This window comes from Salarias fasciatus, unplaced genomic scaffold (genome assembly GCF_902148845.1).
Source record: "Salarias fasciatus unplaced genomic scaffold, fSalaFa1.1, whole genome shotgun sequence".
Taxonomy (NCBI): Eukaryota; Metazoa; Chordata; class Actinopteri; order Blenniiformes; family Blenniidae; genus Salarias; species Salarias fasciatus.
This window is the reverse complement of record NW_021941289.1, coordinates 49,162-67,476: the sequence shown is the minus strand read 5'-3', so window position 1 is coordinate 67,476 and position 18,315 is coordinate 49,162. Positions and strand designations below refer to the sequence as shown.

General features: G+C 54.6%; 1 protein-coding gene across 1 annotated transcript; it reads left to right on the top strand.

Annotated features, from left to right (window-relative positions):
- The first annotated feature begins 4,151 nt into the window (after window positions 1-4,151).
- On the top strand, window positions 4,152-18,003 carry LOC115384721 (transmembrane protein 94-like). The gene is made up of 32 exons (XM_030086962.1): window positions 4,152-4,265; window positions 5,284-5,470; window positions 8,223-8,342; window positions 9,300-9,427; window positions 9,519-9,655; window positions 9,787-9,992; window positions 10,093-10,244; window positions 10,335-10,437; window positions 10,525-10,611; window positions 10,697-10,813; window positions 10,947-11,003; window positions 11,091-11,195; window positions 11,293-11,466; window positions 11,552-11,773; window positions 11,954-12,266; window positions 12,356-12,529; window positions 12,609-12,711; window positions 12,791-12,999; window positions 13,080-13,261; window positions 13,350-13,482; window positions 13,552-13,667; window positions 13,747-13,846; window positions 13,935-14,043; window positions 14,160-14,376; window positions 14,457-14,534; window positions 14,616-14,701; window positions 14,785-14,866; window positions 14,984-15,147; window positions 15,247-15,341; window positions 15,476-15,569; window positions 15,651-15,821; window positions 15,897-18,003. Exons 2-32 carry the CDS (start codon window positions 5,447-5,449, stop codon window positions 15,967-15,969), a joined length of 4,131 nt encoding a protein of 1,376 aa, XP_029942822.1. The 5' UTR covers window positions 4,152-4,265; window positions 5,284-5,446; the 3' UTR covers window positions 15,970-18,003.
- The last annotated feature ends 312 nt before the right edge of the window (window positions 18,004-18,315 follow it).

Sequence of the window (18,315 nt, the reverse complement as noted above, 5' to 3'; positions counted from 1 at the left end):
TGAGTTTTCAGAGGGCTCTTATTTTGAAACTAGAAATCAGATCTGGATGACACTCGGTGAATGGGACCCTGGGGGGGCCGACTATCAGTGAGAAGTGGAACTGTTGCTCGGCAACAGGGCGTTTTGGAGCAATGCAACTTTGAATTTGGCTGGATGAGTCAAAAATGCGTTTTTCAGAGGGCTCTTACTTTGAAAATACAAATCAGATCTGGATGACACTTGGTGACTGGGACCCTGGGGGGGCCCACTATCAGTCAGAAGTGGAATGGTTGCTCGGCAACAGGGCGTTTTGGAGCAATGCAACTTTGAATTTGGTAGGACGAGTAAAAAATGTGAGTTTTCAGAGGGCTCTTATTTTGAAACTAGAAATCAGATCTGGATGACACTCGGTGAGTGGGACTCTGGGGGGGCCCACAATCAGTGAGAAGTGGAACTGTAGCTCGGCAACAGGGCGTTTTGGAGAAATGCAACTTTGAATTTGGTAGGATGAGTCAAAAATGCGCTATTTCAGAGGGCTCTTACTTTGAAAATACACATCAGATCTGGATGACACTTGGTGACTGGGACCCTGGGGGGGCGTACTATCAGTCAGAAGTGGAATGGTTGCTCGGCAACAGGGAGTTTTGGAGCAATGCAACTTTGAATTTGGTAGGACGAGTCAAAAATGTGAGTTTTCAGAGGGCTCTTATTTTGAAACTAGAAATCAGATCTGGATGACACTCGGTGAATGGGACCCTGGGGGGGCCGACTATCAGTGAGAAGTGGAACTGTTGCTCGGCAACAGGGCGTTTTGGAGCAATGCAACTTTGAATTTGGCTGGATGAGTCAAAAATGCGCTTTTCAGAGGGCTCTTACTTTGAAAATACACATCAGATCTGGATGACACTTGGTGACTGGGACCCTGGGGGGGCCGACTATCAGTCAGAAGTGGAATGGTTGCTCGGCAACAGGGCGTTTTGGAGCAATGCAACTTTGAATTTGGCTGGATGAGTCAAAAATGCGCTTTTTCAGAGGGCTCTTACTTTGAAAATACACATCAGATCTGGATGACACTTGGTGAATGGGACCCTGGGGGGGGCGACTATCAGTCAGAAGTGGAATGGTTGCTCGGCAACAGGGCGTTTTGGAGCAATGCAACTTTGAATTTGGTAGGATGAGTCAAAAATGCGCTATTTCAGAGGGCTCTTACTTTGAAACTACAAATCAGATCTGGATGACACTTGGTGACTGGGACCCTGGGGGGGCCCACTATCAGTCAGAAGTGGAATGGTTGCTCGGCAACAGGGCGTTTTGGAGCAATGCAACTTTGAATTTGGTTGGACGAGTCAAAAATGTGAGTTTTCAGAGGGCTCTTATTTTGAAACTATAAATCAGATCTGGATGACACTTGGTGAATGGGACCCTGGGGGGGCCCACTATCAGTGAGAAGTGGAATGGTTGCTCGGCAACTGGGAGTTTTGGAGCAATGCAACTTTGAATTTGGTTGGACGAGTCAAAAATGTGAGTTTTCAGAGGGCTCTTATTTTGAAACTAGAAATCAGATCTGGATGACACTCGGTGAATGGGACCCTGGGGGGGCCGACTATCAGTGAGAAGTGGAACTGTTGCTCGGCAACAGGGCGTTTTGGAGCAATGCAACTTTGAATTTGGCTGGATGAGTCAAAAATGCGTTTTTCAGAGGGCTCTTACTTTGAAAATACAAATCAGATCTGGATGACACTTGGTGACTGGGACCCTGGGGGGGCCCACTATCAGTCAGAAGTGGAATGGTTGCTCGGCAACAGGGCGTTTTGGAGCAATGCAACTTTGAATTTGGTAGGACGAGTAAAAAATGTGAGTTTTCAGAGGGCTCTTATTTTGAAACTAGAAATCAGATCTGGATGACACTCGGTGAGTGGGACTCTGGGGGGGCCCACAATCAGTGAGAAGTGGAACTGTAGCTCGGCAACAGGGCGTTTTGGAGAAATGCAACTTTGAATTTGGTAGGATGAGTCAAAAATGCGCTATTTCAGAGGGCTCTTACTTTGAAAATACACATCAGATCTGGATGACACTTGGTGAATGGGACCCTGGGGGGGCGTACTATCAGTCAGAAGTGGAATGGTTGCTCGGCAACAGGGAGTTTTGGAGCAATGCAACTTTGAATTTGGTAGGACGAGTCAAAAATGTGAGTTTTCAGAGGGCTCTTATTTTGAAACTAGAAATCAGATCTGGATGACACTCGGTGAATGGGACCCTGGGGGGGCCGACTATCAGTGAGAAGTGGAACTGTTGCTCGGCAACAGGGCGTTTTGGAGCAATGCAACTTTGAATTTGGCTCGATGAGTCAAAAATGCGCTTTTTCAGAGGGCTCTTATTTTGAAACTACAAATCAGATCTGGATGACACTTGGTGACTGGGACCCTGGGGGGGCCCACTATCAGTCAGAAGTGGAATGGTTGCTCGGCAACAGGGCGTTTTGGAGCAATGCAACTTTGAATTTGGTAGGACGAGTAAAAAATGTGAGTTTTCAGAGGGCTCTTATTTTGAAACTAGAAATCAGATCTGGATGACACTCGGTGAGTGGGACTCTGGGGGGGCCCACAATCAGTGAGAAGTGGAACTGTAGCTCGGCAACAGGGCGTTTTGGAGAAATGCAACTTTGAATTTGGTAGGATGAGTCAAAAATGCGCTATTTCAGAGGGCTCTTACTTTGAAAATACACATCAGATCTGGATGACACTTGGTGACTGGGACCCTGGGGGGGCCTACTATCAGTCAGAAGTGGAATGGTTGCTTGGCAACAGGGCGTTTTGGAGCAATGCAACTTTGAATTTGGTTGGATGAGTCAAAAATGCGCTTTTTCAGAGGGCTCTTACTTTGAAAATACACATCAGATCTGGATGACACTTGGTGACTGGGACCCTGGGGGGGCGTACTATCAGTCAGAAGTGGAATGGTTGCTCGGCAACAGGGCGTTTTGGAGCAATGCAACTTTGAATTTGGCTGGATGAGTCAAAAATGCGCTTTTTCAGAGGGCTCTTACTTTGAAAATACACATCAGATCTGGATGACACTTGGTGAATTGCACCCTGGGGGGGCCTACTTTCAGTGAGAAGTGGACTGGGTTGTTGCCAACAGGATTTTTTTTTTTTTTTTTTTGGGCGTCTGTTCGTGTTTGGTGTGTGTTCGTGTTTATTTTGATACTTTGTATTGTCGCAGTAGAATATCAGTTTCACTGTGCCTGTCACTCCAGGTCGTGAAAACTTAAGAAAACTAACTCGGCTAACCAAATCAAAAGGAAGATCTCATTCAACTTAACCCAACTTTTATTGTGAAGTCACTGTGAAAACGCTGTTCCCGTAATGCACAGAGTATGCGCGCACCACAGAGTCAATTGAGTGCTAGGTTGACCGTGCTTTCTGAAATGAGGGCGGGCTTGACCGCAGTTAACTAATTCGTGGGAACGAATTAGTAATTCGTGCGCACGATTTAATTATTTCGAGGGAACGAATTAGTAATTCGTGCGCACGATTTATTAATTCGTGGGAACGAATTAGTAATTCGTGGCCACAATTTAATTTTTTTTTTTACCATGTCATGTCCGGGGCTCCGTACAATAGAAATACAGTGCAATGAAATAAATATAGAGATTAAAAAATAAAAACAACAGAAAATCAGCTAAGAAAAGGTGAATGAAAAAAAAAGAGATTTAAAAAGATAATTAAAAGGTCTTGAGTTTCTACAAGGTTATATGGGGTTAAATAAGCTGAAATTAATCCGTTTCTTTGTTGAAATTGAAAATTAATTGGTTTTTAGGTTTAGAAAATATTTCTTTGTTGAAGCCCACAACACAAGGTATAATAGCAGGAAACCGTGGGTTTTTTTTAATGTGTGAAAATTTGGGGAGTTGTGATTATTGTAGTTATGTAAAGACCTGCTTGGTATAAATAAATGAACAGGGGCGCGTCGGGGACCCATCCAAGATGGCGGCCACGCAGATTCGTCCGCTCGAGTCTTGACGTATTTACGTCTCTGGTTTGACGTCTTCGGACGTAACAACATCCTCATACAAACAACCCCGTAGGACCGCCCACTTTCAGATGAGCCAATCACAGCGCGGCTCCGGCTGCGCCCGTCCAATCACGGCAGTGCCTGGCTCCGCGCAGAAGGCTCCATAACATGGCTGCTGCTGGTGTACGCTGAGAGCTCGCGCTGAGACTTGCTTTTTTGGAGAGGACAGCGTTTCCGAGGGGACGCGGGCCTCGCCCGGGACTGGGCCACAGGTGAGTCTCTGCGGGGCGGCAACGGGGAAACAGGACGGCGCGGCGGAGCGACTGTAGCTCCGGTTTTCTGCGCCGAGGCCGCGGCTGTGTTAGCATCTGTGGCTGACATGAAGGGACGGCGGGACAGGCTCGGTCTCATTCAGAGACATGTCCAGGAAGCCTCTCTCTCTGTCCTGAACCCGCCCGGTCTGCTGAAGCTCTGCTCCTCCAGACCTCCGCAGTGGCTGTTCGGAGGGAATTCCTGTCATGTTCCAGTGTTTGTTCTGTGTGAACAGGTTCTCCTGGACAGGTGAACCAGTCTAAACAGGTTCACCTGGACAGGTGAACCAGTCTGAAGGTGAACCAGTCTAAATGAAGTCCATGTGTCTAAATATAAGAAACACTGGAAGGTGCAGCAGCAGGATTAGAGGGATGTGTTTGGATCTGGGGGCTGGACCGGGTCCAAGGTGAGCTGTTCCTGTAAACCCCAACACGCTCACCTGCTGTAACAGGTGACCTCTCTTCTCTCACACCAATAAAATAAAATGAATAAAGAGGCTTTTTTCTTCCCATTAATATCTGAAGCAGTCCCCCTACTGAAATCCAGATTATAGAGCATCTTCCTCCCACCAATTGCGGAAGACAGCTGACATTCATGAAGGTGTAGCTTCTTTAACACAGAGAACCAGAGAGTTCTGTCAGGGTTCCATGTTTGTCTCCATGGAGTACATGGCAGAACAGGCCATGTCTGTAGAGTGTTTTCCCCTGCAGTCAGACAGAGACAGTCCTCAGTCCTCCGTCCTCCTCTCTGGACTGGCTCCGCCTCCTTTCTCCTGTGTTGCTCACAGCTTTGGCAATAGGGATGCTGACAGTGGAGAACAGCTTGCCTGTCCACAGTGAGCAGATCAGTGGATTCCTGATCCTCAGCCCACAGACACACAGAACACTCAGAACCTACAGAACCCACAGTGGAGGTGACTTTAAGAAATGTCTCTGTAATGCGGTTCATACTGATCTCCTCCTTGTGCTTCACCCACAGACCTGAATGTTCTGAGGACCTGCGGGACGGTCTGGTTTTACCGCTGCAGGCGGAGGACCGAGGCTGCATCCGCCCAGTGGCACCCGCCTGCAGCTCGTTCGGGCCGACGGGCGTCCGGCCGGCTCGGGCCATCGGCGGAGCATGTTGAGTGTTTGTGGTTGCCATGGAGACGCAGGATAAGAAGTGGGTGAGTTTGATTTGCTGGTCGCTGGAGAAGTGCCCCGGGGGCGGGCGTGTGGGTGGGGTGGGGTTGTTTACTGAACACCCGATGCCCCTGAGTCGTTCCTCCACCCCGAGGGACAGCTCGGTTCACCGTCCCTGGCTTTTTCAAAGGGGTGTAGTTATTATGCTTCAAGGAGACGTTCATGTAGAAACAGCAAAACACCAGGTCCTCAAACATGAGGTGGCTCTGGAGGTCAAAGGGGCAGCTCTTTAGGTCAGGGCGATGGCGGCTCTGGAGGTCAGGGGGACGCTGTGGTATCGGACGTGAAAAAGTGGTGCTAATGTTTAAACAACCATCTTCAAATAACAATGAGCAGAATGTGAGAAAAACACCCAACACTGAAAACCCAGTCAGTGGAGATATTATCAGAGGTTTACAGATGAATGTATTAGCATGACCTGTTTAGTCCTGTAATACCACGGTAGTCCACCAGATGGTGTGTTGAGTCAGGCAGGACAGTTAAACTCTCTTTATTTCAGCTGAGCTGCATCGATACATGAAACCAGGGCTTAGTGCGTGGGATTACTGGATCTGGACTGAACTGATCAAAGACTGACGGAGAACTGGTTCTTCGTCCAGACTGAGTGACTCCAGGCTGACAGAGGAGGGCTGGACGTTACACCTGGACCTCCAGGAGGCTCTCCCCTGTCGTCCTGGAGCACCTCTGCTCCCGATTCGCTAATCATTAACCGGCAGCCGCTCGGTGAGGAACGTGGAGCCTCCCTCCTCCAGAACACTGAGCGTGCTGCTGGCTCAGGGTTAGAGTTCACTCTCAGTCCTCTTCCTTCAGGACATGGTGAGTCTGCGCTCCTTTAACGCTTCAGATCCAGGTAGTCCTGGTTCGTCTCGCCAATAAATAGATCGATAGACTTCTATCTCCTCAGTAAATCATCTTTATTATTCTGTTTCTGTGGTGTGTTGTTCAAACTGTAGCTGTAGTCTGCTGCTCCGCTTCAGTCCATGTGGAAATTCATGTTTTGCACTGGTTTATTAAACTGAAACATTCCCGTTTCATCCTCACAGCTGTTAAAAGCTAACGTTAGCTTAGCTACTCTCCAGCCTGATGCTCTGCTCCATCGGTATTGTAGCTGAAACAAGATGCGGGAGTTGTTTTTGAAACCTAGCAAACACTTCCTGTGGCTGAAAGACGGATAAGATGGTGAAAGTTGAGGAAAAATGTGGACCAAATGTTCCTCTGTCAAAAAAAGGAAACGTTGGCGGTGAAACTTGATTTAATGCAGAATGAAGAGTCCGTTCTGTCATTTCCTACGACACACTTTAGCTACTGCAGCCAGAGATTTCAGATTCCAGGTCGTCAGTTGGTGAAAGCGGCTTGTTCTCCTGTGAGGTGAGCCTGAATCTGGGAGAACAGCAGCAGAACGCTGTGTGGAACCAGATTAACACCGTTACACATTAAGCTACGTTAGCAGGAGCCGGTCTTTACTCGCCACTCTGAAACAGACGGAGCAGCTCCACCTTATAGTTTCACTCCTCCAGCTGGGTCCAGGAAGCAAATCCAGAATAGCTCTGGTGTTTTCTCCCTTTGTGGATCTGGTGGGAACCGTCTCTTCGTTGTGTTCTTTGCTGTGGACGAAGGTTAAGAAACGCCTGAAGGCGGCTGCACTCCGTGGTCTGACTGGGCTGAAGAGGTCAGAGGTCATGATAATTATCTCTTGCACGGTGACAGAGTCAGTGATGGAGGGTTAGAGGACGTCAGTCTGACCGCCGCTACCAGCTACCGCTGCTAACAACCAGTGGAAAAACAGCCGGAAACCACACTGTCATCAGACTCGAGCTGTAAGCTACAGTTAGTCTCATAGAGGCAGGAGGCGTCGTTCTGCAGGAAAACATTTTTCACCACACAGAAATACTCATAGAGTAGAATAGTAGAATGATTTTTTTTTCACAATGAAATCACAATTTTATCACCATTCTTTTTTTTTTTTTTTTTTACATTGGTTATTGAGATCAATCTGTAGGTTTCAGAACAGTGGAGCCAAACCCTTTCCTGATGTGAAGCCTCCTCAAACAAGATCATTTAGGGTGAAGAACCTTTCTGAACATTGTAGTTTAAATAGTTTATAGTAGAAATGGAATCAGGAGCATGAGAAGTCAAATAAAAACTCCAAAACAAACTAACAGCGGCTCCGCTCGGCTAGCTTCACGTGTTTCCTGAAGGCCGCGGCGTGTTGCGGTACGCCGTGCAGAGAGACGACCCGCCGCTCCAGGTTTATTAAATCTGATGCCTGGAGCTGAGGTTCTCCTCGTACGCCGACGACAGTGTGGTCAATGGTTGGAGATGTGGACTGGTTGGTTACTAACTCCAGCACCGCCCCTTCAGCGGATCAGCCTCTCACCCTCGGCCACGGCTTCCTGGAACGACTGCGTCTTAACGGAGGAAGTGAGCAGAAGCCGTGGGACCGGGAACGCAGCCTTTCCCAGACTCAGGGTCACCAAGTGTGTGTTCACATAAAAACAACAAGACAGAGATGAATATGGCGGCCTCCACACTGATCCAGGGCTGAGCGTTCGGGCTCGCCGTCCCACGCACCCGGCTATAAATATCCCCCACTTCCCAGAGAAACCAGCAGAAGCCTTCAGACGCAAACATGAGGACCGGAGTGTGACGGCGGGTTTGGTTCTGCCGGAGTGTGACAGCGGGTTTGGTTCTGCCGGAGTGTGACGGCGGGTTTGTTTTGGTTGTGTGTTGCTGCAGAAGGAGGACGTGGTTCCGCTGGGGCTCTCCACTGGCCAGGCTCTGGTCAAGCTCCGGGACCAGCTGAGCAGCCTGCTGGACCAGCACCAGAGGAAGGCCCGCAGACGGGCCTCAGTGCCGGTAAAGAGCTGAAAGCAAGCGCACACACACACACACACACACACACACACACACACACACACACACACACACACACACACACACACACACACACACACTCTCGAACACAAAAACAAGCACACACACAGGATGCAGACAAGCCTCAGTGCCGCCACACATACAAAAACAAAGCATGCACGTCAAACCTATGCATGCAGATGGGCCTCAGTGATGGCACACACACACACACACACACACACACACACACACACACACACACACACACACACACACACTGGCAGAAACAATAACATTAGAGCAGACTTCCATAGAGAGTTCCAGGGTTTTCATTTATCGTCAGTACACAGAGAAGATTCAGAATTCTGTCTCATGAATGACATTCAGATTGTGTTTGAATATAAAAACGTCTGTATTGATCCAACATGCAGACGTGTCTCGTCCACACGTCAGTGTTTAAATCTCCACGCCTCCATGCTCCCACTCTGTCCCTGCAGCTCCTGCTGTCTCGCCCGGTCTCTGTCTCTCACTAGTCCTCTGTCTCTCTCTGTCTCTCGCCCGGCCTCTGTCTCTCGCCCGGCCTCTGTCTCTCGCCCGGTCTCTGTCTCTCGCCCGGCCTCTGTCTCTCGCACGGCCTCTGTCTCTCACCCGGCCTCTGTCTCTCACCCGGCCTCTGTCTCTCGCACGGCCTCTGTCCGGTCTCTGTCTCTCGCCCGGCCTCTGTCTCTCGCCCGGCCTCTGTCTCTCGCACGGCCTCTGTCTCTCGCCCGGTCCCTGTCTCTCGCCCGGCCTCTGTCTCTCTCTGTCTCTCGCCCGGTCTCTGTCTCTCACCCGGCCTCTGTCTCTCGCACGGCCTCTGTCTCTCGCCCGGTCTCTGTCTCTCACTAGTCCTCTGTCTCTCTCTGTCTCTCGCTCGGTCCCTGTCTCTCTCTGTCTCTCACCCGGCCTGTGTCTCTGCAGGAGCAGCTGGTCAACAGCTTCCTGTACCATGGGAACCGTCACTCCTGCCTGCACTGGCCCGGGGCGGCCCTCACCCTGCTGGTCATCCTGGGACTGGTCTGTTGCCACGGCAGCCAGCCGAAGGGCAGGTGGGTGGCGTCCTCCGCTCCGTCCGGGGGAACCCTCCGACTGGTCTCGGACGGCGTGGAAAGTGACTCGTGTCGCCTCTCGCCTCCTCAGCTCCGGCATCGAGCTGATCAACGCCGCGGCGCTGCTGCTGCTCTTCCTGCTCAACCTGCTGCTGGTCGGCCGCCAGGAGAAGCTGAAGCGGAGCGAGATGGTGCGGCGGCTGAAAGGCATCATCTCCCAGCTGAGCGGTGAGTCTCCGACCCGCTCCGCCCGGCGTGGGAGAACCGGCCCGACTCGCTCCGCCTCCGGAGCCGCGAACAGCCTGACCCAGATAGACAGTTGTAACTCGTCCTCACCGCCTCGTCCGTCCTCCTCCCAGACTACCTGTCGGGCTGTGTGGGGGACGTCCGCTGGCCCGCGTCCTCCTACCCCGACCTCTACACGCCCCCGTCCCCGTCCTGGTCCCTCCACTGGACCTACAGGGACTCCCAGCTGGTCAACCTGCCCGTCAGCCTGCTGGTGGAGGGAGACGTCATCGCCCTGAGGCCGGGCCAGGAGGCCTTCGTGTCCCTGCGGGGGATCAAGGTCCGCGCACACACGCACACACACACACACACACACACACACACACACACACACACCCTCCCTGCTAAGACGGTGAATAACCTGGCCCCTCCCCCATCAGGACGACGAGCACATCGTGTTGGAGCCGGGTGACCTGTTCCCGCCCTTCTCCCCTCCCCCGTCCCCACGAGCCAATGAGAAGAGAGGACCGCAGAGCCCCCAGCAGCACCGGCTCTTCAGGGTGGTCCGGACCCCCGTCCTGGACATGGTCAGGTAGGGGACCGGGCCCCGCGGGGCCCCCCGGTCACGGCGGAGGGGGAAGCGGGTGGATGAGTGACGCTCTGCTCCGTCCGCCGCCCGCAGGAACAGCCTGGACTCGGCTCTGTCTCGGCCAATCACGGTCCTGAGCAACGAGAGGTTCACCGTGCAGTCGGTCATCACCAAGGTGGTCTGTCCCGTGGTGCTGGTGAGCCGCTCCTCCACCTCCCTGGACTCTGTGTGTGTGTGTGTGTGTGTTCCCCCTCTTACTGATGTGTGTGTGTTCGTCTTTCAGGTGGCCTTCCTGCTTGTGAACACGGTCCGGTTCTTCTGCGACGCTCCCAACCTCACCCCCGTCTGCTACAACTTCTTCCAGCTGCAGGTCAGAATTCGCTCGTGGCCCGGGACGGTACGGGTCAGAGGTCAGGGGTCAGCAGTGGTCAGCAGTGGTCGGTGTGTGTGTTCAGGTGATGGGGGTCCTGCCCGTCCTGCCGCTGCTCTTCCCGGTCATGTGGGTTCTGGTCAATGCCTTCGGAGAGGCCCGGGTCCTGGCTGAGTTGAGCCGGGCGTCACCAGCTGGCCTGGTGAGACACACACACACACACACACACACACACACACACACACACACACACACACACACACACACACACACACACACACACACACACACACACACACCCTCTGAGTGTTAACCAGCCTCTTCTCTCCTCCCAGCTTGCTAAGTTCTCTGAAGACACTCTCAGCAGCTACACTGAGGTGGTTTCCTCCCAGGTAAACCTCCACCCCACCCCCGACCTCTGACCTCTTGCCATCTGTGTGTTGATCTGACAGTGTGTGTGTGTGTGTGTGTGTGAGCAGGAGATGCTGCGCTGTGTGTGGAGACACCTGCTGGGCATCCTGAGAGGAGACTCCCAGACGCTGTGCTACACCTCCAGCCTGCTGCACACGCTGGGATCGGTCACCGTGAGTCCCGGCTCCGCTCAGACCCCGAACCGGCACCGAGGGCCCAGTCCCAACAAAGCCCCTGAACTCTCAGGTGTGTGTGTGTGTGTGTGTCCAGGTCCTGTGCTGTGTGGACAAGCAGGGCATCCTGTCCTGGCCCAACCCCAGTCCAGAGACCGTGCTGTTCTTCAGCGGGAGGGTGGAACCGCCTCACAACAGCCAGGACGACCTGAGAGACGACCTGTCCGTCAACTCCTACTGCCGAATGGAGCCCGAGGACGAGCGGGAGGAGGTGAGGCCACCGAAAACCTGACCTGGTCCATTCAGAACCAGAGGACGCACGTCGTGGATTAAATGAGATGAAAATGGTTCCACAGGCCCAGGAAGGCGAGGCCCTGCTGTGCCTACCCTCGGAGACCAGCATCCAGCCGGGGGAGGGGCCCGAGCCCAGCGAGACGTCCCACGACACGGCCCGGTCGTCCGACACGCTGCAGCCGCGGCGCGCCGGCCAGACGCCGCACACCCGGACCAAACACCACTCCGGGTCCAACGTGAGCTTCAGCCACGACACCGAGGGCGGCGAGGACGACCAGCTGCAGGTAGAGAAACTACCCTGAAACTACCCTGAAACTACCCTGAAACTACCCCGAAACTACCCTGAAATTACCCTGAAATTACCCTGAAACTACCCTGAAACTACCCTGAAACTACCCCGAAACTACCCTGGCACTCGCCTGGCACTCGCCTGGCACTACCCTGACTGTGCTGCTGCCGGACAGGACCTGGCCCTGGGCTGCCCGGACGCCGAGGCGGACGACTTCGTGTGCGACTACCACCTGGAGATGCTGAGCCTGTCTCAGGACCAGCAGAACCCGGCCAGCATCCAGTTCGACGACCTGTCCTGGCAGTGCCACCTGCCCTCCCTCAAGCCGCTGGGCCTCAACATCATGCTCAACCTGTGCAACGCCAGCGTCACCCAGCAGCTGTGCCGCTTCTCCGACCACCTGTCCAACCTGGCGCTGCAGGAGAGCCACGGCACCGTGCTGCCTGTCTACGTCCCCTGGGGGCTCTGCGAGCTCTCCAGGCTCATCGGTGAGTCCCTGGAACTGCTGCGGCTCTGGGAGGGGGACGGGACGAGAACCACTGTCCTGAAACGGTCTCTGTGGGTCCCGGTGTCTCAGGGTTCACCCCCGGCGCCAGGGAGCTGTTCAAACAGGAGAACCACCTGGCCCTGTACCAGCTGCCGTCCGGAGAGAAGACCAAGGAGTTCTCGTCCCGCCGCCTTCACTACTTCACCAAGCGCCAGCCGCCCATCTCCCACCTCATCTCCCTGTTTGTCAGGGACTCGTCCTCCAGTGAGTCCTGCTTCTGTAGCAGAGGACAGACGGTTTCGGTCCGGTCCTGATGCTGACGGACGTTCTCACGCTGTTCTAGATAACGTCCAGATGCTGTCGCACGGTTCTGCAGACCTCATCCTGGAGGCCTGCACGGACTTCTGGGACGGGACGGACATCTACCCTCTGTCGGGATCCGACAGGTACGACTCCGCCGGGGAGTCTCCGCCCGGAGACGAGGGTCCGCCGTGTCTCCATGAGGCGTCTGGTTCTCCGTTGCAGGAAGAAGGTTCTGGACTTCTACCAGCGTGCCTGCCTGTCGGGCTACTGCTCCGCCTTCGCCTACAAGCCGATGCAGGTGTCCCTGTCCAGCCAGCTGGACGGGAAGTGCGTGGAGCTGGCCCCGGGCCCCTGCCTGTTCTCCGGGGTGGAGCTGCCCTCCACCACCCCCATCAAGCACGGCTCCTGCAGGAACAGCTGGAGCTCCGACGGTCAGTACGAGTCGCTCCTCCCGTGGCGTTCCGGCGTTGAATCCCCCGCTCTGAGGCGTTTTCCTCCCCGCCGTCTGCAGAGGGCATCGGCGAGGGCGCGGAGCGGGACGACTGCGTCCACGCCCTGAGCGGGCAGATCTTCATGGGCATGGTGTCGTCCCAGTTCCAGGCGCGGCTGGACACGGTGCGCCTCATCGACGCCCTGGTCACCGCCTGCATCCGCTTCGTCTACTTCTCCATGGAGGACGAGCTCCGCAGCAAGGTGAGCGTCCGTCCCGCCCGCCGCCTCGGCGTGGAGAGCCGGGCCGAGACGCCTGACGCCGGGGGGGCGGGGGGGGTTTGATGTGCAGGTGTTTGCGGAGAAGATGGGTCTGGAGACGGGCTGGAACTGCCACATCTCTCTGACTCCGAACGGGGACAGTCCCTGCGACGGCGCCCCGTCCAGCCCCAGTCAGGGTTCCCTGCACGAAGACATCCACCCAGGTAGGGTCCGGTCTGCGCGACGCCGTGAGGAACCGGTACCGGTAACCAGCGCTCTGCTGTGTGGCGCAGACTCCCGGGACGAGGCGGAGGGCCCGCTGCTGCCGGAGGAGGAGGCGCACTCCGACCTGGTCAGCTTCCAGCCCACCGACAGCGACGTGCCCAGCTTCCTGGAGGACTGCAACCGGGTGAGCCCCCCTCCCCCCTTTAAACAGACCCCCCGACACCACCTGCCACCGGGTGGAGCCTGACTGTGTTTGCTCCCAGGCCAAGTTGCCTCGAGGGATCCACCAGGTGCGTCCCCACCTGAAGAACATCGACAACGTGCCTCTGCTGGTGCCGCTCTTCACCGACTGCACCCCCGACAGTCAGTCCGCCCGCCGCCCGCCACCCGGCCTCCCGGCCCCCCAGCCGGTCTGATCCCGCTCAACTCAACGCTGGTCTCTCTGTTGCAGCCATGTGTGAGATGATCAAGATCATGCAGGAGAACCGAGAGGTCACCTGCTGCCTGGGGAGCTCCGCCAACTTCCGTAACAGCGGCCTGTTCCTGCAGAGCGACCTCAGGTGAACCCGCCCTACATGAATGAGTAGAACTGGACGACCGTTCGTCTTCTCGGGTTCCAGACTGGAAACTTCAAGTCTTCCTTCAGGACTTCCTGTGTTTTCTCTTGGCTCCTCAGCATCGCTCTGGACCCTCTGTACCCGTCCCAGTGCTCCTGGGAAACGTTCGGCTACGCCGGAGGAGGCGGGGGAGGCGGCGGCGGAGGGGGAGGGGGGTTCGGCGGGGAGGGGGAGGGGCTGTCGCCGCTCCGGCTGTCGGGGCAGCTCAACAGTCTGGGCTGCTCCGTCACCTTCCACCAGGGGGAGAGCGTCAGCATGGTGAAGCTCATCGAGCAGGTGGGACACACACACCCGTGTCTCTCACACACGCACCCATCAGGTTGGATAATTAGTGTGTGTGTGTGTTTGTGTTTCAGGCACGACACACAATCTACGGTATCCGCAAGTGCTTCCTGTTCCTGCTGCAGTGTCAGCTCAGTCTGGTCATCATCCAGGTGGGAGGAGCTCCAGCTGCTCAGCCTGCAGCAGGAAGTGTGTGTGTGAGTGACACAGTGTGTGTGTGTGTGTGTCTGCAGTTCCTGGCCTGTCTGGCTCAGCTTCCTCCACCCATGAACACCACTGACATCCTGTGGGTGTCGTGCTTCAGCTGCCCCCTGCTCAGGTGAGCCGCCCCGCCCTCGGGGTCGGGCCGGGGCCGCCGGTCCCGAGCGCCGCCCTGGCCTGACCGTGCACTTCCTGTTTCAGCGTGTCTCTCCTGGGGAAGCCTCCGGACAGTTCGGTCATGAACGTCGCCACGGGGAAGAACCTGGACGCCATCCCGAGGAAGGTAAGGTCAGGGGGCGGAGCCTGGAGCGCAACGTCACGGTTAAATGAAGCCTTCTGTGAACAGGGGTGTGTTCTGATCTGTGTGTGTGTGTGTGTGTGTGTGTGTCTGTGTGTGTAGACCCAGAACTACTTCCTGGGCTGCTTCCTGCTGAAGTTCGGCCTGACCATGTGTGCCTACCTGCTGGCGTTTGGCTTCACGCTCCAGGCCGTCTGCCCCTCAGGCTCCGCCCTCCCCTTCCCCGACAACTCCTCCGTCTCCTGCGGCTGCCTCTTCACCGCCAGGTGAGGCGGAGGTGGAGGCGCAGCAGGAGGCGCCGCTCCACCCGCCCTCGTTGTGACGTGTGTGTGCGTGTGCGTGTGCGTGTGTGTGTGCTCCTGCAGCTCCTCGGATCAGGCCCTCCACTGGTTCTCGGAGCTCTCCAACGGCCTGCTGCTCACCCAGAAGGTCATGTCGTGCTTCCTGGTCCTCCACACAGGTGCAGCCTCCTCCTCCTCCTCCTCCTCCTCTTCGTCCTCCTCCTCCTCCTCTTCGTCTTCCTCCTCCTCCTCCTCCTCCTCCTCCTCCTCCTCCCTCTCTGTTAACCCGCTCTCTTCCTCCGGCTCCCCCCAGTGGTCATCTCGCTGAGCTACGTTCACCGCTCGCAGCCCCTGTGGAGGAAGAGTCCGTTCAGCAACACGTGGTGGTGCCTCACCGTCCCCGTGGTGTGAGTGTCTTCACGGAGCGCCGCCGCCGCCGGCCCGTCCGGACCCGGACTAACCCGCCTGTGGACCTGCTCTCTCCTCAGACTGGTCAGCCAGGTGGTTCAGGCCACCGTGGACTATCAGCTGTGGCACGACGAGCGCAGCCTGCTGACCTTCGACCTGCGCCGCATCCCGCTGGAGGCCTGGCTGCTGGCGTCGCTGTCCCCGCTGCTGGTGGTGGTGGTGAACGAGGCGGTGAAGCTGCACGAGATACGGTACGGGGTCCGCCGGGGGTCGGACCAGGTCCCGAAGCCCAGGAACCGGTCTGAGCTGTGATGTCTCCTCCGCAGGGTGCGAGTTCGATACCAGAAGAGGCAGAAGCTGCAGTTTGAGACCAAGCTGGGCATGAACTCTCCGTTCTGAGGCGAGGGGTCTCCGGTCCTGGTCCTGAGGAACTGGTCAGGACAGGTGGTGCAGAGACTTGAAGGTCGCCCTTCAGATCTGAGTCCACCTCAGGTCCAGGTGAAAGACCTCCTTTCCAGACCAGAAGGATCCGTTTCCACTGAGAAGAGCTATTTATTGCCTGGTTTTAGTTTTCGAGGCATGAAGAATGTTTGAAGGTTTTCTGTTCTCCGTCACTCTGAGAGTCCTGCATGCTCGCTCCTCCTCCTCGGGGCGGGGGTCCCAACGTCATCCAGACCCCCGGCAGTGTGGGAAACCCCAAAACCACACCCTTCAAACACGTTAACGTCACGTCCCAGTCCAGGTCCTGGAGGTGCTCCGGTCCAGGTCCTGGTCCTGCAGGTTTTACCTGGTGAGGCTCTCCTGGTCAGTGATGGCCTGGTGGTCCAGCAGGACACGTGAACCCTGCAGAACCGGGTCAGAGCCTGCAGCTTTAGGACCATGAACCCTGAAGGTGCAGCCGTCAAACAAGAATTTTACCACATTTTAGAACTCCAAAAAACAGATTTTATTCAGATTTTTTTATTAGATTAGTTTTCCGACACGTCAGATTTTCTGTTTTTATTCCACATCATCGTTTCCTGTAACGGTCCGGTCGCTGCTTCCCACTGAATCAGATGAATTCTCTAAATTCCCACGAGCTGCAGTGACGAAACGGAATACGTTCTTCCTGTGACCTGTGACCTCTGTAGGACCAAAACACACTGGAACTCTGAACCAGAGTCTTTGGAAGCTGCTGCTCCGCTCGGCGTTATTCCACTCCTCCCCACTAGATGGTGTCTTGAGTCCTTTTAGACCTTTATTTTAAATTTCTTCTCAAATTTTGAAGTCAGCACGCTGTTTGCTAATTCAGAGTGGGTCCAGCATCTCCTCTGGGCGGTATGTCGCACCTGAGTGGGAGTCGGATCTGTTCTTTATGTCCGAAGGGTTAGGGTGTGTTTCTAGTTCCAGGCAGGATGTTTTGATTCTAAAGAGGTCCTCCAGAGGAAGATACTCGTGGCCTCACGGTCGGCTCTGCGTTCACTGCTCATGTGCTGATTGGCAGTAAAAAGGGCGACGCCACTGTGGAAAAACAGAAAATATCGAACTCTTGGGGTTCCACACAGGGTCAGATGTAGCCTCTACCTCTCGGAGAGCCATGTGACTGGAGCTCCATCCTGAGCCGAGCCTCCGTCAGACCTGCTGGAACAAACACTGGGAGGCCCGAACGCCACGAGGCTGTCCGCCATCGTACGTTTCTGAAAACCGCTGACGGGTCCGACATTCCTGAATCTCTAAACTGCTACTACCAGTGGGAAAACATTTAGCTGTTGAAACTTAGCATTAGATCAGAGACTACACTGACAGAGAGCCATATGTGGCTGGAATGATTCCATTTTTAAAGGTGATCCCAATAAAACGGTTCAGTTTGCTTTCGCTAAAAAGGATCTTTCTCTTAAAATTAGCTCATATCTTTGCTCACGTGATGCATTTTTCTGCTTCGGTAAACAAAGAATCTTTTTGGATTAAAGTCCGTCTGTTCATCCATCCAGCCCAAAACTGATTTGACGGTTTCTAAATATCACCCGTTATAAATGCTGTGGCCACTAGAGGGCGGGCTCTGCTCCACTGGCGGGCCGTTGTTCTCTGGTTTTCAGAAAGATACGATGGCGACATGTTGGTGTGAGCTGCTCTTTTCCTACGCACACGTCTTTAAAGCTCCGCCCACAGGCTGGCTAAGGCTGGTTTTCGATGACTCGGTTCTGTCAAATCTCACACACTGTACCTTTAAACGCCGTGAAGCCGTACTGATCACCAAAGGGCCTGCGATGGTTTCCGTCTGTCCTTCATGCCGTTCCTTAGCTTTGATTTCTGCCATGACAAACATGGACGATGCTGCATGAGAACAATCCAGTGAATGTTCACGTTCTGTACAGTTCCACGGTGCTCGCACTCGGACGCAGTCAGCATGGATCCCGTGTGTTAGCGAGCTAACGCTAGCAGCTGGAGGCGGGTGGGGGATGGGTGGGGGGGGGTGAACTCTGCTTCAGGCGGTCTCGGGACACATAAATGTATATTTTGTATTTTTGAAGTCTTTATGTTGGAGACTTGGAGCCGATTTGTTTGTGTATTGGGTCATGTTAATAAAACTGCTCTTTTATTTATAACTTCTCTGTGTTTGTGAACAGATCGCACGTCTTCTGAACATTCCTGTTGCCCATTACATCTCAAACCCGTTATTTGTATTATTTGTTTTTTTTAAGAGCTGTAGATGTTACAACCGAGCCAAAAAGGATGAAAGCTTCTAGGAAAACCACAGTAGCTGCA

Bases quoted from the DNA above. Each gene is read 5' to 3' on its own strand.
- LOC115384721 (XM_030086962.1), top strand. From the start codon at position 5,447: ATGGAGACGCAGGATAAGAAGTGG. The intron at 11,467-11,551 runs GTGAGGCCACCG...ATGGTTCCACAG, and splicing joins CCGAGGACGAGCGGGAGGAG to GCCCAGGAAGGCGAGGCCCT. The intron at 13,847-13,934 runs GTCAGTCCGCCC...TCTCTGTTGCAG, and splicing joins CACCGACTGCACCCCCGACA to CCATGTGTGAGATGATCAAG.